The sequence below is a fragment of the Populus alba genome, chromosome 2, assembly GCF_005239225.2.
Source record: "Populus alba chromosome 2, ASM523922v2, whole genome shotgun sequence".
Lineage (NCBI taxonomy): Eukaryota > Viridiplantae > Streptophyta > Magnoliopsida > Malpighiales > Salicaceae > Populus > Populus alba.
This window is the reverse complement of record NC_133285.1, coordinates 12,132,299-12,159,343: the sequence shown is the minus strand read 5'-3', so window position 1 is coordinate 12,159,343 and position 27,045 is coordinate 12,132,299. Positions and strand designations below refer to the sequence as shown.

At 32.4% G+C, this 27,045-nt stretch overlaps 1 protein-coding gene across 2 annotated transcripts; it reads left to right on the top strand.

Annotated features, from left to right (window-relative positions):
* Nucleotides 1-6,860: 6,860 nt before the first annotated feature.
* LOC118046861 (uncharacterized) lies at nucleotides 6,861-9,637 on the top strand. 2 transcript variants are annotated; one of them, XM_035055931.2, is made up of 8 exons: nucleotides 6,861-7,395; nucleotides 7,507-7,578; nucleotides 8,119-8,183; nucleotides 8,485-8,602; nucleotides 8,933-9,013; nucleotides 9,111-9,206; nucleotides 9,409-9,489; nucleotides 9,583-9,637. In XM_035055931.2, the coding sequence occupies exons 1-7, from the start codon at nucleotides 7,261-7,263 to the stop codon at nucleotides 9,487-9,489; spliced, it is 648 nt and encodes a 215-aa protein (XP_034911822.1). In that variant the 5' UTR covers nucleotides 6,861-7,260; the 3' UTR covers nucleotides 9,583-9,637. The 2 variants fall into 2 exon arrangements, with proteins under 2 accessions (XP_034911822.1, XP_034911821.1); XM_035055930.2 differs by having other exon boundaries at nucleotides 9,409-9,637.
* The last annotated feature ends 17,408 nt before the right edge of the window (nucleotides 9,638-27,045 follow it).

Genomic DNA, 27,045 nt, shown 5'->3' with positions numbered 1-27,045 from the left:
TTTTATAAAAATGTCTTGTAAATACAACTCATTTATATAAAATATAAAAGGATAGAATTACAGACAAATGATAATAATCTCTTTGAAACATTATAAAATAAAAAAAAATTAATCATAATTTAAAAATATTAAAATATACTATTTTTAAAAAAAATATGATAGAGGATATTAAATATTTAAATAGAAAAAATTAATGAAAATAAAAAAATAAGACCATGTGCTCTTGTGCTTGGTCAACCATCTAAAAGCCTAGGATCTAAAAGCCTAGGCACACCTAGGCTTGGAAACCAAGCCCATATACATAATAATTTTTTTAAAAAAAATATTATTCCCTCTAATATTTTTTTTCTAAATGAGTGACCAATTCTTTGTTGTGGAACCACTAAATGGTATTTCGGTCACTTCTGATGAGCGGAAAATGAGGGTTTGAGTTTTGGAATATCAAAATACTTAATTTCAACCTATTTTCCTCTTAAAAATTAGTTTTTTTAATCGCTAGAATGTAATCATTTGAGCATTTTTTCTCTTCCTAATATTTTTCAATGACTTTCTCTCACCTCTCAACATTTAAGGATGAAAACGTAAAAAAATAAAAAATAAAGTTTAAGAATGAAACATTAATTGCTAAAACAACAAGGACCAAATATATAGATAAACTAAAACTTTAGGTTGCAAATGAACTTTTTCCGCACCAAAATCTAGATGTGATTTCTTTTTCTATTTTTTTATAAAAACAAATTTAAACTATCCTTAAAGTATACTACACAAAAATTCTAATTAATTTTTTTTTATAAATTTTTTTTATTTTATAAAAAATATATTTAAACTAACCTTGAAGTATCATAAACAAAAATCATATTTATTTATTTATTACTATTTATAGGTTTTTGGGTCTAGCGGCCATGCCACACCTACCTGCCTTGGGTCTAGCAACCATGTCTAATTAATTGTTTTTATTTTTTTAAAAAAAATATTTAAACTATTTTTGACGTATCCTAAACAAAAATTCTAATTATTTTTTTTTATAATTTATAAATTTTTTTTTTTAACTATCTTTAAAAGTATCTTGTAAAGATGCAGAGATAATTTCCTTAGTTGTATAAATACATTCATGAGCTCTAAAGATATACATGATTTGTTACATCATCTAAGGATAAAGGATAATAAATGAATTTGAATTGCAGCTAAAGATAAAAGATAAGAAGCTAATTTGCATTGTTGTTGCCGGTTTACAAGCTGAACTAGTCAACTTGTTTTAAATGGATTGTGGATATCCTTTACACGCCCCCACAAGATGGTGCTCCCATTTGAGATGCTAATCTTGGACAGTAGAAAGGAGAGATGTTTTCCAGATAAAGGCTTTGTGAGATCATCGGCCAGCTAATCAACTGTAGCAACATGGGAGACACGTAAAGAACCGTTAGCCATTTTGTCACGTACAAAGTGAAAATCAATGGCAATATGCTTCATACGAGAGTGAAACACTAGGTTGACACAAACATAATTAGCACCAATGTTATCACAATATATAACTGGTGTGCATGAGAGAGAAAATTTGAGTTCTGCCAGGAGAGATTAAACCCATGCAAGTTCTGCAGCTATAGTGGCAATGGCCCGATACTTAGCCTTTGTGGAAGACCATGCTACAAACCTCTATTTTCTGGAACTCTAGGAGATAGGATTGCCACCAAGAAAAATCACATAAGCAGTGGTTGAAGTGCGATCATCTAAATTCCCAGCCCAATCAATGTCAGAGAATGCATGCAAGGAAGGATTACGATGCTTGCGAAGATGTAGACCATGAAAGATGGTACCTTTAAGATATCACAACAATCGTTTAGTGGCACTTCAGTGGGATTTGGTAGGGTAATGCATGAACTGTGATAGCTTATTGACAGCGAAGGAAATGTCTGGGTGAGTAAGATTGATGTACTGTAGTGCCCCAATGACATTTCTATATTCATTGGCATTTGTAGGAGGTGAACCATCTTTGAGAACAAGTGAGCCTATGGTAATGAGAGGAGTGCTAACCTCTTTAGCACCGTCCATGCGAGTGTGAAGCAAGAGATCACGAATATATTTGTGCTGTGAGAGAAACAAGGTGGGAAGCACTTCAATACCAAGGAAGTAATGTAGTGAGCTGAGATCTTTGACTGAGAATTTTGCTGATATAGCTGTGATGAATTGATTGATGAAAGAAGTATCACTGCCAGTGACAACTAAATCATCAACATATACTAGAAAATAGATGAGCTGTGCATTGCGATTGTAGATAAATAGTGAAGGATCAAAAGCTATATTTGTAAAACCATAAGATATCAGAAAAGAGCGAAGCTCATGATACCAAGCCCGGGGGGTTTGTTTGAGGCCATAAAAGGCTTTACAAAATTGGCATACATGAGTGGGATACTGTGAGTCAGTAAAGCCTGGAGGTTGAGACATAAACACTACTTCAGACAGTGTTCCATGAAGAAACACATTATTGATGTCCAGTTGACGTAGTGACCAACCATTGGTAACAATAAGGCTAAGAACAATTCTGATAGTTGTGGGCTTGATGACAAGACTGAAAGTTTCTTTATAATCAATGCCCGGTCACTAATGAAAACCTTTCGCAACTAAATGTGCTTTGTAACGATCAATCGTGCCATCTGATTTACACTTGATTCTGAAAACCCATTTACAGCCAACCAAGTTTGTAGATGAAGAGGGAGGGACAAGATCCCACATGCCATTATGTAGTAAGGCATTGAATTCATCTGACATAGCAGTTCGCCATTTTGGGTCATGAAGAGCTTGTGAAGCACATAAAGTTCTTCTATTTCAGGGAGGTTATGTCTGGTGGTGGCATTAAGTTGACGATTTGGTCTAACAATGCCATTTTAGGATCGAGTAATCATGGGGTGTGTTCGGCTGAGATGGGAAGATGTGGTACTGATGGGAATGGATGTGTTTGTAGGTTGTGGAGATGAGAGGTTGTGAGGAGCAACCACATTAGCAGGAGCTTCAGTGCCTGAAGAAGATGATATGGATGGAGACCGTGGAGCTGTGCATGAAACTGTTGTTGGCAATCATGATGGTTGGTGGTGCATGGAGCTAGTGATGAGTGGGATAGGGATGGGGGATAAGTCATCGGATGGAGGTGAAGAGTTATGATTTGTAGGGGAGTGTTGGGCGGAGGAGAGGGATGGGAAGATGGTTTCATCAAAGACCACATGGTGAGATATAAAAATACGATTTGTTGTGGGATCAAAACATTTATAGGCACTTTGAGTAAGGGAATAACCTAGGAATATACATGGACGAGAACGAGGTTCAAGCTTGTGATTGTTGTATGGACGTAACCATGGAAAACATAGACAACCAAAAACATGAAGTTTGGAATAGTTTGGAACTTCTCCAAAAAGAGCGTGAAAAGGAGAGCAGTTGTTTAGAATAGGCATGGGGAGACGATTTATAAGATAGGTGAATGTTTGGAATGAATGGGACCAAAATTTAAGGGGAAGATCAAATTGATGAAGAAGAGTTAGATTGGTTTCAACAATATGACGATGACAATGTTTGGCAATGCCATTATGTTGAGGTGTATGAGGTGGTGTCATAAGATGAGAGATGCCAAAGTTTGCCAAAAAAGGTTTGAGTTTTTGAAACTCACCCCCACCATCTGAATAAAAGGAAATGATTTTGGTTTTGAAGTAGTTTTCCACAAGATTTTTGAAGGTTGGAAAAATCTTGAATACATCGGATTTGTATTTCATGGGATAAAGCCAAATGTATTTAGTGAAATGATCCACAAAAATTACAAAATATTTGTTTTGATCAATAGATTCAACAGAGGCAGGACCCCAAACATCAATGTAAATGATTTCAAGAGGGGTATGACTTTTTAGAGATGACACTGTAAATGGAAGCTTATGACTTTTATTGCATTGACAAGAGGAACACAATGATGAACACATATTTGTGGTGGAGATAGGTAAGGAAACTTTCTTGAGAAGAGAATGAAGGGTGCGAGAGGAGGGATGACCGAGCCTTTTATGCCACTCATTCATAGAAGTTTTGACACCAATCATAGCAAACGGTTACACATGCACAGCTTGAGGCCATTCATAAATATCATTCTTATTTGGGCCTTGAAGAAGAGTTTGCCCTGTGTGTAGGTCCTTCACAGAAAAATGAGAGGGAAAGAATTCAATAGAAATTAAATGTTGTTTGCAAAATTGAGAAACAGAAACTAGATTTTTTTGAATAGAAGGAACATAAAGTACATTAGAGAGAGTGAAAGGAGAAAATATAGTAGAACCGAAATGAGAGATACGCAAACCTGTACCATCACCAATGAGGATAGAATCAGGACCATCATAGGGTGAGTGAAGGGAAAGGTTGTGAAGATCAGAGGTGACATGATTTGTGGCAACAGAATCCAGGAGCCAAGGTTGTTTAAGAGCATTGTTTGTGGTGGTGTAGTGAATAGCAGGTGAGGAACCAAGAAGACCTTTTGCCCGTGGACATTGCTTTGCACTATGACCTTGTTGGTCATAGAATTGACAAACACCTTTGTAGCCATGTCGTTGATATGTATTATGATTGAATTTCCAGGAAGAAGTCTGTGGAGGAGAAGAGAACTGATGAGAAGGTGACCATGAGGATGGAGAATGATATTGTTGTGATGAAGCAGTTTTGCGATTTGCTGACCAAGAGGACTGATGCCCATGATGCGAATTATATCGCTGAGTGGTATTGGCAGAAAAAACTGATGAAGTTGAACGTAAATCTTCTCGTTTAAGGTATGCCTCGTAATCAATTAATTTATCATGAAGTTCTTCATAAAAGATGGGGTGTTCCCAAGCACGAATACCTGCTGTAAGTTCTTTGAAGTCATGACCAACACCATTAAGGATGGCAATGGTGATATCATCATCAGAAATAGGAGTATCAATGAGTGCCAATTCGTCAGCAATGGTTTTAATAGAACGAAGATATTCGCTGAGAGAGTAGGAATCTCATGGAGGTACAAGACGTTCCTTAAGGCTTATGAAACGTAACCGAGAGCGGCTGGCATAGAAACGAGTAAGCTTATCCCATGCCTCTTTTGAGGCTATAGCAAAAGCAATAAGAGGTGCAATGGAGTCAAAGACAGAGATATGAATTGCATGTAGCAATAGTTGATCTTGGCGCATCCATGGAGAGAAGGTGACAAAGGTTTGATCAGGGCAGGGAAAAGTTCCATCAATGAAACCTTATAGATCATAGCCAAAGAGAAGAGAATTAAATTGAGCACACCAAGAGGAATAATTTAAATGAGTAAGTTTGAGTGGAAGTTGACCACTAGTGAAAGCAACAAAAGGAATGAGAGGATTAATAGATGATATGGTAATTGTAGAGGTTGCTGGTGTGGAATTGTTATGATCAGCCATGATGAAGAAGGGAGAAAAAAAGAAGAAAAGGATAGAAAGATAATATTAATCTCGTTAGAGCAAGAGCTATGATACCATAAAGATGCAGAGATAATTTCCATAGTTGTATTATTCAGTATTCTTGTTGCTTGTTTAAATACATTCATGAGCTCTATGGATATACATGATTTGTTACATCAACTAAGGATAAAGGATAATAAATGAATTTGAATTGCAACTAAGGATAAAAGATAAGAAGCTAATTTGAATTGTTGTTGCCGATTTACAAGCTGAACTAGTCAACTTGTTTTGAATGGATTGTGGATATCCTTTACATCTTGAATAGAAATCCTAACTAATATATATATATATATATATATATATATATATATATATATATATATATATATATATATTATTTTATTTTATGAAAAAACATTTAAATTATTCTTGAAGTATCATAAACAAAAATTTAAGTTCATATATTATTTATAAACAACAAATCATCACAAAAATCTAATCTAACATTTTAAATCTAAAAAGTCAAATCATATTTTTCTATTGAAATAATTCATTTTTTTTATGTTTATAAATTTGTTATTTCTTCATTAGAAATTCTATCTTCTCTCCTTTTCTCTTTTCTCTTTTTTTTAATGAATTTGTATTTTTTTTTTACTCAAACTCATTGCAAAATAATAATAATTTATTTAATGGGTGCTCATTTGTGATTTTTCACTGACAATAATATTATTTTATATTTTAAAACAAATACTAGATTATATGTGTTTAGTTTATAATACCGTTTATGTAGTTTTTTAACTTTTTATAATATTTGTCAGAACTTTTTATATAGATTTACGTTGTAAATGAGGATTTTTTAAAAGATAAGATGCAAGTTTTGTGGGTTAACATGTCTATGAGATCCTTTATGTGGATTTATGTTACAAATAAGGTTATTTTATCACCTTTGATGAATAACAAATGAGGATCCAATCCTAAAAACTATATTTTAATTAGTTTTTGTCTAAAAATATAAAAAAACAAACCAAAATGTATTTTTTGGATTCAATCTACTTTATTTTTCTTACATGAGAACTACACTAAATTAAACTTCTTTCTTCCAAATATATTAACACCAACATTATAATTTTTTTGAGACAAGTTGAAAGATTTCTCTCTTCTCAATACCTCTTTCTCTGTTATGTATTAGAAACTAAAATATGATATAAATAAAATTTATAATCAAAATTTAAATTTCGAATACAAGTGGGATCACATTAAAAAAAGCTAGCCTCATTAAACCGTATATGTTACGGTGTGATGCATAGTGGAACACTACTATTGTTTGTTTTTTTTAATAATTTAATTTTTATTTAATTTTAATATGGGTAGTTTTGAAATTTGAAGTCGAATCCCATCTTTAAAGTCGAGAGAGTCCAAGAAGACAGAGGGAAAAAACAAGAAGTTTCGAAAAACAGAGAAGAAACCAGAGAGAATTTTTTATTATTATTTTATTTTAAAAAAGAAAAAAAATAGAAAGGAAAGAAGGAAGGAAGGAAATAAAGGGAAAAGCACACAAAAATGGGAGATGCTGTATTGTTTGTTGATGATTTGCAAACTGGCTGTGCAATGCTGTGTTTTTTGTTTTTTTAATAATTTAATTTTAATAAGGGTAGTTTTGGGATTTGAAGTCCAATTCCTTCTTTAAAGTCGATGGAGTCCAGCAAGACAGAGAGGGAAAAAAAAAAACAAGAAGTTCCGAAAAACAGAGAGGAAACCAGAGAGAATTTATTTTTTTTTTTAAAGAAAAAACTAGAAAGGAAGAAGGAAAGAAGAAAGGAAATAAAGGGAAAATTACACAAAAATGGGAGATTCTGTACTGTTTGTGGATGATTTGCGAACTAGTTGTGCAATATCACACTGTAGAATTTGCCATGAAGCAGAATTTGAAAGCTGTAAAAGCTTGGAAGCTCCTTGTGCTTGCTCTGGAACTGTCAAGGTAAGCTAACAAAATCAAGAAACCTCACGTTCTTCTACCTTTTCTTGTGAGTACCTTTCGTTTTGATTTTCATCTTCTGTTCTTGACTTTTTTTTTTGGTCTCTGTTTCAGTTTGCACATAGAGAGTGCATACAGAGATGGTGTAACGAGAAGGGAAACACAAATTGTGAAATATGTCTCCAGGTTTTTTGAAACTTGAACGATTTATCTATTAAGGGATGTTTAGAGCTGCGCCTGCATGTTAAAAATGAACTAAAAAAATAAAAATACATTTTAAAAAACAATTTCTAACAGCCTATCAGGAGTTCCTCTGCTCTCTTATTTGTTCTGGTTTCATGGTTTGTCTTATTGTTTCATTTTTCCTGTCAGCTGTGTTGCAGATACTTTTGATTATATGAATCAAGTATTTGTTCTTTGTTTTACTAATCTGTTTTTCAAACTTTGAAAACATCTGTTTCGGTTTTCTTCGAATTTTCGAGCCTGCAATCTTGTCATCATGCAGGCCTATTCCTATCGGTATCCACTGTAGGTTCTCTAATTATAGCCCATGAACACAAAACTTTCTGTATTAGAAGGAAAAAGGAAAGCTTTCTATGATGTTTTTTCGGATGAAATTCGTAATTTGGTCTTAAATGGGTTTAGTCTTCTCAATTCAAAGATATATTAGATAATTAATTATATTTGAATTTTGAATTTTTTTTTATTTTTTATTTTTTTTTCCAGAATTATGAACCAGGATACACAGCACCTTCAAAAAAGTGTGAGCTGATTGAGGCAATGACGATTAGGTACCTTCATGTTTCCATTCATTAATTTTCATAAAATGTAGATAAAAAAAAAAAAAAACACGCCTGGCAGTATTCTCCTCCAGCTGCATGTGCGCGTTTTAGAATACTTGCGTTCCCTTTATTTGCAAGCTTCCTCCTGATACAAAACACACCAAGCAAAGTGGTCACAGCTGTTTGCTACTTGGTCCTTGAACTACGACTTCTTTTTGTCATTTTCAAGTCTTTAGTCTTTCTGTTGTTTTTGGAGCTGTCATGCATATGTCAACTAGTAATGTAGTACAATCATGAGTGATTGTGGCAGAGATAGTTTGGAAATTCCAAGAAGAGAACATGATCCGGAAAACCAAGAAATAGAAGCCACATCTGAAAGAACAACAGCTGACTCCCGGTCTTCTTGCTTCCGGTATTTGGCTATAACAGTAGGTTCTTGTTCATTATACGATGCTTGAAAGTACATTTATTAATGCTTAGTTTAAGAAGATTATGATAAAAGAAAATAGAGGAAATGTTAGTTTAGCTATGGTCTGGTGTAATGGGGAACTTCGGTTCACCGGAATCTCTTATAACATCTAAAAACTCGGTGGGATCGCTGAGCTAAGTTACTGATTCATTCAAACTGCCCTAGAATCAGTCAAATTGAAGGTGGAGAACAGTTGTTTAGTAGCAATAATGTGGGCCAAAACCCCCACCGCCATGCAATAAAAGCTCGAGTTTATTGATGGACTGTTCCTCCATGATTTTTTCTGCAGATTACAGCCCTTATGCTCTCGAGACATCTTTTCGCTGCAATCACCAGCGGAACAGAGGACTACCCATTTACACTTGCTACTGTAAGCACTTGATTCTCTTATGGTAGCTGTTCACACTTCACAGTTCAACCTACCTGTATCCTTTTCAAATTGATTCTCTCCCTGGTGAATTTTGCAGATGCTTTTCTTAAGAGCTTGTGGAATTCTATTCCCAATGTATGTTGTTTTTCGGACACTTGCAGCAATTCATAAGAGCATTCGGTGTCAATATCCGGTGAGCATCCTTTACAACAATGGACGAAGTTCTGCATAAAATCTGAAGGGCAAAGATTATAAACCTTCTATTTGCAATTTGAAGCGAACAAATTTATTCCTGTGAACATCAATGACCATAGAAGATACGACATCAAGAGCTCTTCAATTAATAACATCTTTGCGAGCTAACAAGAACATTTTAATTCGTTTTTGCTCATCAGGATTCTGACGACGACGATGATGATGAAGAAGAAGATTACAACTCAAACTCTGAGGGTGATGAGCAACAGCATTTAGTATAGGCATGCTCCTAATAAATTTTATGATTTTTTTTTTTTTTTGTATGTGAGCATTCCATCAGTGCTCGTCATGTCATTATTCTTCCCCATTTTCAGGGTAAAAGCGAAGAACAAATGCGTTCGCTTTCAATGGAAGGTTTGAAATTTCAAGGTGAGGGTGAAATTTCACATTAATAAAACCCCACCCAGCAATACCACCCAATAACTAAAAGCTGAAACATGCCGGTCAGTGGAATTGAACCACCAAACAGATTCATATGCGTTCACTTTCAAAACAAATCACATCACTCGCATTACGTACCAACAACCTCTTCCTTTTGTTGCCTGAACCCACCATCTCTTTGACATTACAACCATCTCTGATCGGAGCACTATCCCTTATACTTTCAATATTCCATCACCAATATTATATTTCAATTACAATTATAATTTTAATATAATTTCGGTGTTATAATTATAAAAAAACAGTAAAGAAGTTAGATAATTGATTGATTTAATTGTTGTAACTCCTCATCCAATTTACTTTTTTTCACCCTTGAACTTTCTTTTTATGTAATCCTTCCGCATTTATTTTATTCGAGATTGACATTAATGGCTTGCTCCGCTAAGAATGATATGGGATTTTTCACATAGACAAAAAGATTATCATTAAACTAGTGCTCAATTTTATGAAAGATTGTTCAGATTTTTTTTATTTTTTGAAAGATTAAAACTAAAAGGGACTACAATTCAAAATTATGAAATAATGTAGTCATTTTTGTCCCTGAAAGGTGGGAAAAAAACACGAGAAAAATCTGAAGGTAGGAGAGAAAAGATAAAGAAAAAGACTTGGTCACTGAAGCCATACTAGAGCTCCATAGACTCCCCTCATCACCATGGGAGAAAGCCTCTACTGAGATGATTCCAGAGACACTAAGGAGGCCATCTTCAGAGCGTAGAGGAAGTCACACACACCTTTCCAATATTGCAGTTCCTCTCACACGCAGGCACGTGTCTCTTGATGAGTCCTTACCCCTAGATCAAAACGTTACGATTCACTCCAGTGCTGCTTGCTGATGGAGGTTGGGATGAGCAATAAGCGTTAGATAATGTTGTCCCTTTTCATTCGATTTAATCCCTGATTCTATAATAATTGTTTAATCAAGTCTCGAGTTTCATCCTGTCAAAGCTCAAGCCCTTTCCTTTCAATTTAGTGTTTGATTCTCTAATAACTCTTTTATCTAGCCTCGAATTTTATCCCACTTAAGACAAATAAAGGTCCAACCCAGGAGACAATAAAGGAAGGGGAAAGAAAGATATTTGACAAACAACATTAGCGCATTGTGGTCATATCTATAATCCAAGCCGTGAATTTAACTTTTAAATTAGATTAACCAAGGGGTTATTTAATGTATCATTACCTCAATATTAAACAAAGATGTCATCTTAATTTTTCTTTAAAGCTAGCATATGCTTTTATTGATTGTTCGGGTTGCCTTTAGACTTACCAAATTGATTGGGCTATGTCATGTTAACTTTTACATGGTGGTGTGTGTATTACACATGCCATATATTTATTTTCCCTTTATATTCAATTTAGTCCATTTTATAATAACTCTTCCATTAAGTCTCAAATTTCATCTTACCCAAACTAAGCTCTCTTCTTTTAATTGATTCTCTAATAACTCTTTAGTTTAGGTATGAGTTTCATCCTATCCAAACCCAATGAAAGCCCAACCGGGGAGAGGAGGGAAGGAAAAGGAAAGGATAGCTTGCCAACTGGGGGTTAGTACATTACACTCATGTCCATAACCCAAGTCACGAATTTGACAATTAATTCATGTTAACCGAGAGTGATTAATATCTTGTCATCTCATTATAAAAAAAGTTATCATCCTAAATTTTTATTTTTAAAACCAACCCATAATTTTACTAATTGTCAGAGTTGAATTTGCCAACTCAATTAGATCATTTTTTTTTTAATGTTAAAACAAGTTGCTTATAATTTTTCTAAGAAACAAAAGTTTGGACACATTGTCTTTTGAGTTTTTTTTAGTTAGCTTAGGTTATGATCGGATCAACTTGGTATGTTATAAGGATACACTAGTTTTTTACAACAAAGAAAAAAGGCTTTCTCCTACTGCGCGAACCTGTCCTTTAATCCAAAATGGCTATGCAATACATAATTGTGAATGAAATTTACGTCGCATATTTTCTTAAGTATTCATCATAGCTAGGAGTTATGATTTGCAAAGTTAAATCTCAAAATTTGAAAGGATTGAGCTAACAAAAATATTAGTTGTGTCGATGACTTACATGAGAGAAACTCTCACAGTATCTTGGTTAGTGAAAAATTAGACCATAGATGATGTAATACTGAAGTGTTCAATGATAGAAGATTCAATCACTTCAATTTTATTGGAAAAATATTCTAGTTTTATACCGAAGTTTGATCACCAAGTTGATGTCAATCCTAATAGACTCATAGATAGATGAAGAGATAGGATCTACATTATTTTTTGTATTTTATTATGTAGAAATCCTCTTTAAGATTCTTCATGATCTTTTTTGTATGATTATGTCATTTTCATGCTCAACATCATGGCGACCTACCCTTTCTTTCCTAAGGGAAAATGCTTTTTCGTTTACAAGGGAGAAAGGTCCGAAACATATGTTATATATAAATGAGTTATCACCTAGTATTTATGGTCACAAGAAAACCCTAATTGGTCTTTTAGAGTTCTAAGGTAAGGGATTGATCATGCTAATAGGAAGATATTATCACCTTAAAGCATTTTACTTGAAATAAGCTAGATTATTACTTGTCTTGCATTCCTAATGAGTTGTTGTGCATGATATATTATTGGTCTATTTATAGTGGTATAAATGAGTTTACTAAAATGAATTAAAGTCTGGGCTTAAACTTATTCATTATAAACTTCAAGTCATTTTTTCCAATTCTAATTGCTATCAGGATGATGACTGGTATAGGTTTATTCACTTTAATAAAGACCTGTAATTATTGGTGGTCTTTTTAGGTAATGTAAGTAAATAATCAGGATTGGCAATATCCTTGTGTGGGTATAATGGTATTGAATATCCTTTTATGGATCAAGTTTGGACAATAACCTTTACGGGTTCATTTTTGTGAGGGTGTGTTCTTGTTATGAATAATCATATTGGTAATTCATTTTTAAAATGTTTCTCCTAATCAATATTTATGCACACCAATTGGTGGAGACTCGTGTATGCATAAACATTGTAAGTGGATAAATAATTTAAGTTTTCTTATTTATCATCATCATGTGTTCTTTGAAATAAGACTCACTACATAATTTAATACCTCTAATTGACACCTAAGTGTAATAACAATGAGCATTCATTTACACTTGGAAGTCATTAGTAGACATTGACATAACTGAATTGACTAATATAACATCCTTAATTTACCCAAAAATACAATGACCAGTTACAGTTCATTTGTATAAAGAAATCCTTAATAGACACTTGACCTAAAGCTTGTGTGTTTCAAGAGAAGACTTCTTGAAATTTTAAAAACCATAAAAACTAAACTATGAGAGGGAGTGTTACTTCTTATTAACATTTAAGGTAACAACTTGCTATAAGTTCATTACCCTAAACATTGTAAGTGAATAAAAAAACATGGAAAATGTTTTGGTCATTAAGAATGGAAAGATTGTTTATAAAAACATTTAAAATGTTGGCCTTTTAAAGGCCTTTTTATATAGGTTGAAACCCTAATGGGTCTTGCAAATAAGTTACTAAGTCCAAAATAGATGTTTAATGATTGATCTTTGATTTTTATTAGAAACTGAGAGGGAATACATGAAACACATATTGTTTGGCAGATTCAGAATCCAAAAGTAATAGTAAAATATGATTAACTATGATAATGCTAAAAATGACCAAGAACATATCAAACACGAGATGCAAGTTTGTAGGGTCCTAGCCAAAATGCATATAAAATAATAGGATAAAAACAATTTTAAAATGACTAAACTTGGAGATAGATAGGTCTTTTAGAAGACATATTTTGGTTTGGGTTTAGACTCAACCAACTCGAACAAGCTCTATAATGTTAGCTATAATATAAAGAGCTCGTTTGTCTATACGACAACATTTGCGTTTCTTATAAACGCACTAATAGTGGTGTTTGGTTACTGATTGTAGAAAATTTAAAAATCATGGGTCCCACCATTTATCTTAAGCAGGACCTCAATTATGAAAAAGCAATAAAATCCTATTTTTTGAAAGTTCAACCACAGGTTGAACTTTCAAAAGATAAAAGAGATAGGAAATTTACCAAAGCATCCTCTTCTTTTTTTCTCTTCTCGTCCGTTTTCATTCATATTCATTTGTCTTCCCATCAACCCCAACTGCACACAACAACTCTACAGTAAACCATTATTGTTGCACAACCCACAAAGTGATGGTTGCGTCTCTTTTTCCCCATTTAGTTGTCATTCATTTCTCCTTAACAACAGAAAAAGAAGAACAACAACAACTCGTTTTATTGCAATTAACAACCCCAAAAAAGAAATCCAGATCGTGCTTCATTCAAACACCAAAGCTAAAATTTCTAATAGGTTAGTTTGCTTAGTTCACTGGTCTTCTTGTATAGTATTTTTAAGTTATTTTTTGTTGATTGCAGTGAAACCTAGATCTGTTTATTCCTTTAATTTTATAAATCACTTGTTTTTTACTCTCGACAGTGATAATTGCTAATTTTTCATTAATTTCTCCTTAACAATAGAAAAAGAAGAAGAAGAGAAACATGTTTTACTACAATCAACAATCGCAAAACAGATTTCAACATCGTGCTTCATTCAAACACCAAAGCTACAATTTCCAACTGGTTAGTTTGCTTACTTCACTGGTCTACTCGTATAGTATTTTTAAGTTAATTTTTTTTTATTGCAATGAAACCTAGATTTGTTTATTCCCTTTTATAAATCAATTGTTGTTTACTCTAGACAGTGATAATTGCTAATTTTTCATTCTATTTATTCCCTCCATGTATCTTCAGTTATTTATGTGTTGGTTGCTATGTTAAACTGATAGTAGTTGTTAGTGGGTAGTTATTTATATATTGTGATATGTTAAACTGGTAGTAATTGAGGCTGAAAGCAAAGTACTCGCTGCGCTGTCAAGCATTAATAGTTTTCAAGTGATCAAAAATTGGTAGTAGTAATTGTTTGCTGATGATTGCTAACAAGTAAATAAACATAAATTAAACTAATTATTTCCTTTGTTAATTAGAACATCCCCTGATAATTGATGAAACACAGTTAAAGGTTTGAGTTGTCCGTGGGTAGTTTTCGATGTTCTTTCCCCTATCAAGAACTAGTTAATTACATGTCAACTATGGATGTTAAAGCTAATACATAGTTTCTTTTTCTGTCCCTTGTCAATATTCAACCTCTTGTTAGTTTCTTTGGTTGATCTTTTGCTAGAAATGTTATTTCGGGTTCTAGTAGTATCTTATTTTAGCCTTTATCAACATTAAATCTTTTGTCAGCTATAGTTAATTGTTTATTTAATTTTTTCTTGCATTGTCAACCAAGCTGCTATAGATAATTATTAACTAATTTTTTCATCCCTTGTCAACATTCAATATTTTTTTATTTTTTGGTTGACCTTTTGCTAGAAATATAATTTCATGTTCTATTAGTATCTTATTTTATCGTTTATCAGCATTTAATCTCTTGTTTATATAGTAATTATTTGTTTAATCTTTCCTTACATTGTCAACCATTAAGCAATAGATGGATCTACAGACATGATAAAGATTATTAGACTAAAACAATGTTGCACACATTTTATGACATTTGCATTAAAGCTATTGAGAGAGGCATGAGACCAAACACCCATTTCAAGAAAGCTGGCTGGAAATTTATCATACAATCATTCTAAGAGCATACAGGACTTTCATTAACAAAAGCTCAGCTTAAAAACAAATAGGATGGGATTAAAAAGGACTAGAGGGTATGGAAAAAATTAATAATTGAAACTGGAGTTGGTTGGTCTACTGAACTTGGGACAATCTCAGCAACTGATGAATGGTGGAAAGCAAAAATTCAGGTTAGTTTTCATTGTCAATAGCCTCACAAAATTAATTGTCATGTTGTATTATTTATTAATCTACTATCATTTCTAAGTACATCTAGCTTTCATTACACAAGAAATGAGAGGAGCAAAGAAGTTTAGGCATGTTGACATAGAGCCCTCGTTGTGTGCCAAGTACGACATCATGTTTACTAACATAGTGGCCACATGAGAATATGCTTGAACTCCCTTACAAGGACTCTTATCAGATGAAGATAATAGGGCTGCTGGAATGAGAAATAAAACCAATGAGGAAACTAATATAGAAGAAGGAAGTGGCAACTCTGAAGAGGATGCAATCCTTGATTTCATACATGATGTTAGCAATATGGTTGGTGGAAGCAATATTGCAAATAATTACAACAACCCTAGTAGTGTAAAGAGAAAGGGTTCACATTATACTACACCTCAATGCCAAAAAAAGAAAAAGGGGAACTGGAATGGGAGCACAATTATTCACACGTCTAGATCAACTTATTGAATCTATCTCCATTACTAGATAGAGCACAACTCCTTTTAGAGATAAGGGTTGTAACATTGAAGATGTAATGGAAGAACTGTATTTTATCGATGAAGTTAACTTTAGTAGTGCATTGCATACCTTTACAACTAAATTCTTTTGTCTGAGAAGCAAGAGGGAGATATGGGCTGCAATGGTTGCTATTGATAGAAAAATGTCATGGTTGAAAATAATGTTTTAACAACAAAGAAAAACTTAGATCGACAAGGTCAGGTTTTAACTTATTAACCTATTAATGTCTTCTCATTTATGTTAAATACAATATTCCAGTAACATTTTCAATTGTCTGACATCTTTTTCACTGTTTTTTTAAAGCTTTCCGTGCTGCAATTGTTGCTGGAAATATGTGAAGTTGCCTATGTATTTGTGTATTTCTGTAACCAAGTACTTGGAACACAATTACCATTTATGTTTTTACATTATGTACCACTAAATATTATGGTTGGGTTGGAATTTCATGAGTTCTAAAATGTAGACTTCAAATGTGTGGTTACTTTGCAACTCAAAATTTTCAATTGGATTACTTGTTGTTGAATTGTTGGTTTAATACATGAAAACCGAGATTAATGCTTGTTATTATTACAATTTGAATGTTAGGTTTAGATTGTTAAACTTAAATTTTTCAGTTGGGTTACTTGTTGTTGAATGGTTGGTTTAATATGTAGAAATCAAGATTGATGCTTGTTGTTATTACAGTTTAAATGTTTGGATGTTTAACTTTGAATGTTATGTTTAGGTTGTTAAACTTAAATTTGCCAGTTGGTGTGATACTGATAGATTACATGCTCTTGAAAGTTAGGTAACTGATTTGGAATAGTAGTTCCATGTCAATTGTGTATTTGTGTATAAATAGCAATAAGTATGAGAGGGCAATATCACTTATATATTGTCAATTCACAAGTAAAAACTGAATGCTGTAGTACCTGCAATCAAGTGTGGTGGTTTCTAACTGGTCGTATTGCACATTGCTGGTAGTTTTACAATTGTAAGAAGTAAGTTGCATTTAATTTATTATTAGTTGCAACTGATTACTTTGAATGTTATGAAATTCATTATAAATAAAATGCATTCTTAGGTTTATAAATGTCTGTTAATTTGCATAATTGAAAATGAAAAGGGCAACAAGGTTGATAGGCAATCACATGCAATGGGAACAAGGCTTATGTTTATGGTGTTCATTGGGAGAGTGAAGGGGTAGAAATTCTTGGTCTTTATGATAGAGACCATAACAGGACTATCCACGACGAGATGCTAAAGGAAAGTCTTTGGTTTATTCTTTTTTTTTTTTTTTCACCATATGATTGAGTAAATTATAGTTTAGTCTTCTTGTTGATGATGATTTTGAGAGATTTTTTGTGTGTGAAAAAATCACAATTATCCAATGTTAATTGCTAGTTCTTTCTTAAATTCCCATGATAATATGCAGCAAATACTATTTTTTTAGTTTGTTTATGGCAGGTGGAATTGGAAATTGTGATTAGAGATAAAAGGCATTTTCAAAAAAAAAATTTACTTAAAAAGTAATTAAAGGACTGTTACGCAAACAAATATAGCCTCCTACAAATTGCAAGGCCATCAAAACTACATTATACTTATAGAAATGGAACAATATTACTAGTCTTATTTACAAATCCAAGATCGTTACTAATTGATTTTTATGGAAATGAACCTATGTTAAATGTTATTCATTTTTTATGCTAGGATATTAAATGATTCTATATTTTGGGTTATATAAAAATTGATGCTGAGGGTAAGATAATATTTTACAATATAGTATTTCGATCTTCATAATCCATTAGTTTTTTTTTATCAAGTCTTAAGTTGTTTAATTATTCACAAAAAATTTGTATATCATGATATATACGGATTCGAACTGGTTTTTAGTGCTTTTGATGAGGGTTATGATGATGTAATGAATAACGTAGCCGATTACATTAATTATGGTCAATGTTTTGATAACGATGGAGATTTCAGTGGTAATCACAGTTCTTATAACAACGACAACGATGACGATGATTCAGATGAAGAAGGTGAGTTGCTTTAGAAAAGGAAGTTTAATCGTTGTAAATTGGTTCTATGCGCGGCAGATGCCCTTGCATTATATTATAATACTTATATATACAAGGAACCCTATATGGATTCGTACAACACTGGAATGGAATAGTTAAAAAAAATATTACATGGACATTGGACATGCTGTGTAAACATGTTTAGGATGGATGCAACGATATTTCAAAGTCTTTGCTTTCAACTTGAAAATCAATATGGGTTAAAAGCATCTCGAAGAATGTGTGTTTTTGAAAAAATTAGAATATTTCTTTATACAATAGCATTGGGTACTTCCAATAGGGAAGTTCATGAGAGATTTCAACATTTAGGGGAAATGATTAATAGGTACTTTAATGAAGTTCTTAAATCAATTTGTTCGCTCACTACATATTTAATACAACCTGCAGATCTCGGGTTTGTAAACATACTGCGTGAAATTGTGAACAATCCAAGGTATATGTCTTATTTCAAGGTAATGTCATTAATCGTATTTATTGATGGTGCTTCGTATTAAATAAATTTGCAAAATTTATTTTTTTAGTCAGCTTAAATTGATGCTTGTTGCAGGTTTCTCTTATATTAGAATTATGTAAGAGCTATCGACAGTACATATGTGCGTGCATTTGTTTCTTCAGAAAACCAAATTTCATTTATTGAAAGAAAAGGTGTGCCGACCCGAAATGTTATGGTTATATGTAACTTTGACATGCAATTCACATTTGTTTGGGTAGGTTAGGAAGGTAGTGCACACGATATACAAATTTTTCTCAAGGCAATTGACAATTAACATATAAAATTTCCTAATCCACCAGAAGGTAATATGTTTAGGTCTACATTCACAAATCCAAGGACACCACATGCCTTCGTGAATGGATTATGTACGTGATGTGATTGCTACAACCTACAAGTGTAATGACACAATTATAAAATATTGTTCTAATATGTTTAGGTCTCTTTGCAATATTTTATTTGTTGTAAGATTACTTTTTATGTAATTGTTCATTAATATTATGAATCAAGTCCTTTTAGGTAATTATACCATAACATCAAATTGAACTATAATTTTTAACTAAACACTTTATACTACTTTTTGTTCAACCTCAATTTCAACCACAGTTTTAACCAAATATATATTTTTCCAAACCAACCTCAACTAAAAACACTTTTTATAAAACTATTTTTTTAAAACCACAACAACTACCACGATATCAAACACATTCAAAGAATACAAGACAACATTCATAAGTTTTTAATGGTTCCAATCTAACAATAACAAATACACTTGTAAAGTATCATCAAAGATATGATACCACATATTTTATGTTCATCTAGATGTTGTGCTATTTCCAAACAATAAGATATGCGAAATACCCAAACAATAAGATATGTGAAATACTCAAAACCTTAGAAGATAAAAGATCCCAACCTTTCTAGTACTATTCCTAAAAGGTAAACACTAACACAATTAATCTGAACCCAAGTTATAAAACCTATTTTACTCACAAATGGTAAGCATTATTATAAACCAAACATTTGTATCAAAGATAGTTGCACAATAATCTAAAACTCGGTCATAAAATCAATTTTTGCTTACAAAGGGTAAGCATGAATGTAAATTAGTCATTTGCATAAAAAAAAAAAAAAAAAACCAACACAAGCATCTTAAGATTGGTTTTAAACATGCATAAAAAAATATATCATTGTGAGATATCATAGAAAGAGACATATAAAATAATCACATTATACATCACAATCACAATTGGAGGTTGATCTAGGACAAGACCCGGGTCAGGGGTCTGTAAGATCAACTTAGGTTGATCCAGATCAATATTAAAAATAAAAATCATTTTAAAACTTAACTTGGAGGTCGACCTGGGACAATGTTTGGGTCATAGATTGGGATAGTCAACTCGATTCCAGGTCAATATATAAATAAAAATGGTTATTATCATAGCCTTAAAACCTAAAAATGGTTATTATCATAGTTTTAAAACCTAACTTAGAGGTAGATCCGAAATAAGGCCTAGACTGGAAGGGTTAACCCGAGTTGATTCAAATTAAAAAAAGTCAAGCAACCTTGTTTTGACAAAAAAAAATTCAAAAAAAAAAACAATGTATTTTTTACTCGTGTTTTATCTCAGGTCAAAACAGATCCTAGGTCAACCTGGGTTTTTTACCGAGTGAGGTCAAATTAATTCTTCCTTTATATTTTTTTAAACTCAAATCATTCCAGACTTTGAATCAACCAAGTTCCTTCTAGTATCTACCAAACATAAAATAAGTTAAATTTTCAAGTTCAGTCTAGTTCAAAATACATCAACTAAAAGACAAGATAGTTATTTGTCCAATTCTATTTAGTCCAATCCAATCAATATGTCCACCATACCAAATTATGATTTGTCTATCTAGCTATGTATCTTTACAAAGCCAATTAGCGACTTTTTATTAGAACTCGTGAATAAAAGTAACTGGGTTGTGTATGCTTCTACTCTCTTTTTTAATTTCTCTTTCTTTTACCATTAAAGCGTAGTCTGGTCTATATGTTCATAACAAAAATGAGAATCTACCAATGTTATTTTATTTTAAAAATATTAAACTATATAGTAACTGACGTTTATTTTTGACAAATGAATTTGAAGTAAAAATTTCGTAATGACAGAAGGGTAAACCAAAGGAAATTCTAATAATTTTTTGTAATCTTGGCTTTGGTGCATCGTCCAAATGGCTGGAATTTGAGTCATCAAATCAAGCAGATTCCAGGCTTGTGATAAAAATGGCATGTCTCCTCCATGTGTAATTGGAGGCTTTCCATACGGCAATATCAAAAACCATAACTTTTGCATTTCTATATGGGAAGCGTGCTCTTAAGTTAAAGACTTGATAGCAACACTTTCATAATACAGAGGAATGTGGTTCTTAGTTTCAAAGTCTAATACTTCATCTAATTCTTGCATTGATTCCGTAGCTTTCTCCACCATAAGGACCAGTGGGTCTCTTGATCTGGTTCACATGCCCTTGTCGACGCTTCTGTGTTTTATCATGCTTTGTCTGGACAGAGAGAGAGAGAGAGAGAGAGAGAGAGGTGAATCAACAATTCAACTACAATATCCTATATGACAAATATAACGATGTGAAGTAATCTATCATGCATCAAAATCAACTAAAACAACGAAAACACCCACTGTTTCTTCCTTGGATTTTTTGTTAACTTGTTTTGCGGTCGTATTAGACCTTTGCCATCACTAAATTTAATAGTTTTATTGATGAAATTTTATGTCGGTATTTACACTAACATACTTTCTGTAATTATTTTACCGACAAAGTCACGAATAGAAAGCATCTGTCGAAAAAACGCTTGTCGGTAATTTTTAATTTGTCGGTGAGTCCGTTATTAATTAATAAATTTACTAATGGCTTTACAAACAAACCATATACACCAAAAAAAATTACATGTTTCAGTTTGTCAGTAATTCTCTCAGTACTATTTAGCATATTACTAGTAGGAGAACCATATATAATTCAGTTGGTGAGTTGTAGTGATATTCATAGTAATTAAATATTACTAACATATTAACCAATAAAATTATTCTGATAATAACTCTATTGGTAATTCTATTGATAAAAATATCTTGTCACCATACGAATTACTTTTTTGAATCATACTGTTATTTCGTGGTGTGCTTATCTACTTTCAAAGTAGTTTTAGTGTATAAATGGATTGGATAACAGTCCTTCATGCAAATTGCATTTAGTAGTAATACTTGCTGATTTTATGCTCTTTTTTTGTCTTGCAACTACCAATGCATTTACGTGTTAACTTGGTTAAAAGAGTAGAGCATATAAGTTCCCTTTTCGGATGGGCCAAAGCACGATTAATCAAAAGAAAATTCACAGAGATGGAGTTAATTACAGGGTTCAACAAGGTGATCGTTCTGATGTTGATGCTGATGCTCTTGAGGAAAACGACAGCGTACTCGGAAGAGTACGATAAGAAGTGCTATGATAAATGTTTTAGAAGCTGTGTTGATCAAGGTAATATACCGTGGCAGTGTTCGTCCCACTGCATGGACGCGTGCAGCAACGATTTAGATGTTATTCGCTACTGCAATGTTGGTTGTTTGCTTCAAAATTGCAACAAAATCATGGACGGTAACACCAACCCCTTCTCTTGCCTCTACAATTCACTTGAAAACCTAGATATAAGACTCGTTTTGGCATGGTAGGATCCACTAGTCGTCGTCAATGAAGAAACTTGGTTTTTTAAACTAAAATGATATCATTTTTTGGATATTATTGTTAAATAAAGTTTGAAACAAGACTCTTTTTTCTTTAAATAGAAAAAAATCAAATGTTAGATTCACCCACGTAGACTCTCAGATCAGGCTAATTTGCTACAAATGGATTGCTCTTTTTTGTGCCTTAATCCCCATTTATCTCCCTCTAAAAAAATAAATCAACATGGATATATGCTAGTTTATAGTGTATATGCACAAATAGTTATGAAATCTATTCATATGTGTGTAGATTTATTACCTTTTTAAAGTGTTTTTGATGCACAGATGAGGTGAAAAGGCATATTTGCTCGAAGGAGTGCTCGAGCACTCACTGCAACCCAAAACACTTCAAGAAGTCTCCGTAGCATTGCTGCTCTTTCATATTTTGAGCAATATATCTACAAGTAATGTCATAATAAAGAATCAAATGATTAAGGGATGAATCATCCTTAATTATCGAGTAAACCGATGGCTGTAACATCAAGGTAGTTATGCATCATCATATTGTTAATGATTATACAACTTTATCTTTATATATTTAACTTTTCTAATCAATGTTTTTCCACAACCACTTCATGATGAGATGGAATCCAATCATTCAACCTTTTTTGTATTGAGAATAAAATTTTATGTATTAAACAATCTAAAAAAATAAATAAAAAATAAAATAAAAAGAGAAGGTTATAATACTTTTATTGATATCGCATCATCACTATAATCTAAATAAATAGATTTAATCTAAATATAAAAAGATTATATATAAATTAAATTGAAAAAAAAATAAAAATAGTATTGTAATTTTAATAAATAAAACAAAACAACTTAAATTTTGTTAATTCTATATGAGTAAAAAAAAAACAACTACTTGGTTGGATCATGTGAAAATTCACCTCCGTAGACTTTGAAATTGGGAAAGCGATGGAAAATAGTTGAATAATTATAAAATCGTATGATTTACTGAATTTAACATTATTTTTTAACAACATTATTCTTTTATTATTTATTTAATTTTAATTAAGTGCTCAGCAGTAGATTCTTCACCATAATTAAGAAAAAAAAGAAGAAGAATGGAAGTAGTCTTTTGAATGTTTTCATAGGATAAAAGAAATATTCAAATAATACACACACGTTAACCATAAAACAATAGAACATACAAATGTAGCTTCAAATGTTGGATCAAATACTGTATATTTTTTTAGTCTTCCAAGAAAGATTATTACAAAAACCAAAGAATAACCACATACATTACACACTGTCTTTTCTTCAGAATCGTTCCTGCGTGTAAGAAACTGTATGATCAGATGTGATAAAATATATACACAAAGAGATCTTCCCCTTACACAGGTAGGGATAGTAGTACAGGGTGGTAAAGATACTCCTTCAATTTTTGAATGCCTCGTTATGTTCTTGATATTAACGCATTTCACTCTATTTTCTCAACGCTTTGAAGATCGGGAAAATATTTATCAATCAATCTACCCATTAACCTATTTAAAGTTGCAACTTTATAAATCAACCCCTGCACTTACATGACCATTCAGGGAGGATTCATCTCTATAATAACTCAACTTTTCTCTGGGTTTGCTTTATTCTCTCTAGAAGTTATGATAAAAACCAGATTTTTTCCTTGCTTTACACTAAATGCACACTTCTTCGAATTAACCTTTATGCCATACTTGTTCAAAGTAGCTAAAACATTCTCAGGGTTCTAGGATGGTCTATGGAAGATACAACCTTTTATATATATATAGGGTATCTCGGGTCTTGTGTGCACCGAACTAGATCCCTACATCCCAGCAAGACTTGTAAAACAGGATTTACACCTTATAGTTCGTGACCATCAATATTAGTGAGTAAAAGAAATCGAACTAAAGACTAAATAAGAAGCATAACTCCTGACCTCATCTATTTTACCAGCTCACCCATCCAGTTATGATTTAGAAGATACAATCTTTAAAATGTATGCTTCAATTTTATATCTCAATAAATTCTCAAAGACCTGGGCTACTGACCTTTGATGTGCTGTTCCTTTGTTTTTCAGACCGAACAACATTACTTTGTAACAATACATTCCCCAATCAATCATAAAGGAATTGTGTCCTCACCTGCCTCTTCCATTCTTATTTGATTATTTGAAACCTTGTTGTAGAATGCACCATATGGTCCATCCTTAGGATTCGATAACAATCTTTTGAACATGTTTAGGTAGGTAAAGTTCATACACATTCATCATCTCTCTTCTTTTTTAACTAAAAGCATATTTGTTAATCAATCTGCATATTGAACTTCCCTAATAAAAACCGCTTCCAGTAATCTAGCCAATGTTAAATTGAATAATTATAATTATGACATGAACTTTGGACCACACAATAAAGGGTGTTCAGTCCTCTTTTATTATATTACATGTGAAATCGGAGTCGTTAGGATTTGGATCTTGATTCAAGAAAGGAAGCTACATACAGGTACACAACTATTACGTTAAACCTTTGCAGAAAAAACTCCTTATTTTAATTTTTTAAAAAAAGGGGGGCAAGTTTACATGAGAATGGAATTGATAATATGAATGCATGTTTGCTTGCACATCTTATTGAACTTGGTTTCATAATTTATTTATGGTACAAATGTGCAGGCAAGCGTGGTTTCGCAACCACAAGCAGTGGTTTAGCAAGAGTCATGCTATCTTTTATGATGGACTCATTCGATGGCAAACTCCAGCTAAAACCATGAAGAAGCCTAGATAAAATAACCATCTCAATTAGCTTAAACTATTAATTAAGATTTTAAAATATAATTTATATTATTCTCTAACACATCATCTCAAGTAAAAGCTTTTTGAACTTGAAACTTGCACAAACTTACATTACATTGTACTTAATTTTAATCACATAAATAAAAATGGTAAGATTTAAACTTGTGACCGCTTAATCATCAATGCATTGACATCATGATAAAAAATCATCTTAACTTAATAGTTTAAACTATTAAATGAAATTTCAAGATATAATTTATATGATTCTCTTACAGAAAATAACACAATCGTCATCGAACTCCCAGGTGCTACAGCCATGCACCCACGCTTTCCTGTGCTAAAATGAAATGAATGTCAATCCATTCTCAGCCAACACAACATGTCCTGTTCTGGTGAGATGACACTCTGGTTTGAATCTCAGCGGCTCTTCCCAAACCTTAAGGTCCCTAATCTGCTAAGAATAACATAACTACCTTTCGGGATGAAATGGTTGGAGACTACTGTATCAGCCATGGACACGCGAGGAATGTTCAATGGTGCAACAGGGTGGAGCCGAAAGGCTTGTCTAGCGCAGGCCTCGACGTAATTGAGTTGTGCAAAATCTGATTATTGAACAGGTTGTTGCTTCCCAACCACTCTATCCGGTTCTTCAACAAACATTTTGAGTATCTCAGGGTTGTTTAGCGTCTCTGCAAATGCCCATTCGCAAGCATTTGATGGATTGTCCACTGTTGCTAAGATTATATCCTGAGAATATTATAATGTATAGTTCAGAATCATTACTAAAATATAAATCTAGTAGTATGTAATTATTTAAAATTAATAGAAAAATTGTGTCTGTATTTGTAAAATAATCATCTCAAAAACTCAAAATTAATTAAATTCAAACTCATAGATGAAAACTTAAAAGTGATTTTATAGCATTAATTCAGAAACTAGAAAATATTTAGATAAACAGTTAAATAACTCAAACCTATCCTGAGCACGTCATCTCTTGAATTACTTTCATATCCTGTAGGTCCAACAATAAACACGATGATTTTTCTTATCTAATGTTTTTTATGTACCTCATAACGACAGACATGATGACTTTTATAGTAAACATGCTTAAGATTCTTAAGCATGTTTACTATGAAAGTCATCGTTTTTGTCGTTGGGATGTACGGGTTACAAAACTTCTGCTCCACTTGATTTAATTTTTAGTAATGTTTGGGCCTTGTTTCTATTTTTTCTTCCAATGGTTTTTATTATTTTGTTTTTTTTTATGCGCATACAAAATATATATTGTATTATCTTTTTGTTGCGAAATCTTATGTATTTTATGTGTTTCATCATTTTCAAGCTTTTGTTAAGGTTCAATTTTTATGAAAAAAATAAATATATTTAGACTGGTTGGCTTGGTAAATACCACAAGTTAAATACTTTATTTCAGACTATCAGTATTCATTATCGTTTAATTTGTCCTTATACTCATGAACAAAATGAAAGTGTTGAACATCTTCACTGGCATATTGTCGAATTGGTCTTAATCTTCTTGACAGTGTAAAGTATTATTACAATTTTGGAATTATATCTTTGAATCCTCGGTGTATCTTATGATTTGTATGCTTACTCTTTTCCTTCACAATAAGTCATTGTTTGAGTTTTTTTTTTTCTCATCATACTCCTAATTATGATTTTCTACGTATATTTGGGTGTCTTTTCTTTTCATTTTTTTCCTTATAAGTTAGATTTTTGTTCCTCTTCATGTGTGTTTTTAGACTATAGATCCTCTCATCTTGGTTATTATTGTCTTGACATCCCATCTCAAAGTATTTATATCTCTCATCATGTCTGTTTTTATGAATAAGTGTTTCCTATTG

Excerpts from the sequence above, each read along its gene's own strand:
- LOC118046861 (XM_035055931.2), top strand. The coding sequence starts at position 7,261 with ATGGGAGATTCTGTACTGTTTGTGGATGATTTGCGAACTAGTTGTGCA. Across the intron at positions 9,014-9,110 it reads ACCCATTTACACTTGCTACT|ATGCTTTTCTTAAGAGCTTG; the intron begins GTAAGCACTTGA and ends TGAATTTTGCAG. Across the intron at positions 9,207-9,408 it reads GCATTCGGTGTCAATATCCG|GATTCTGACGACGACGATGA; the intron begins GTGAGCATCCTT and ends TTTGCTCATCAG.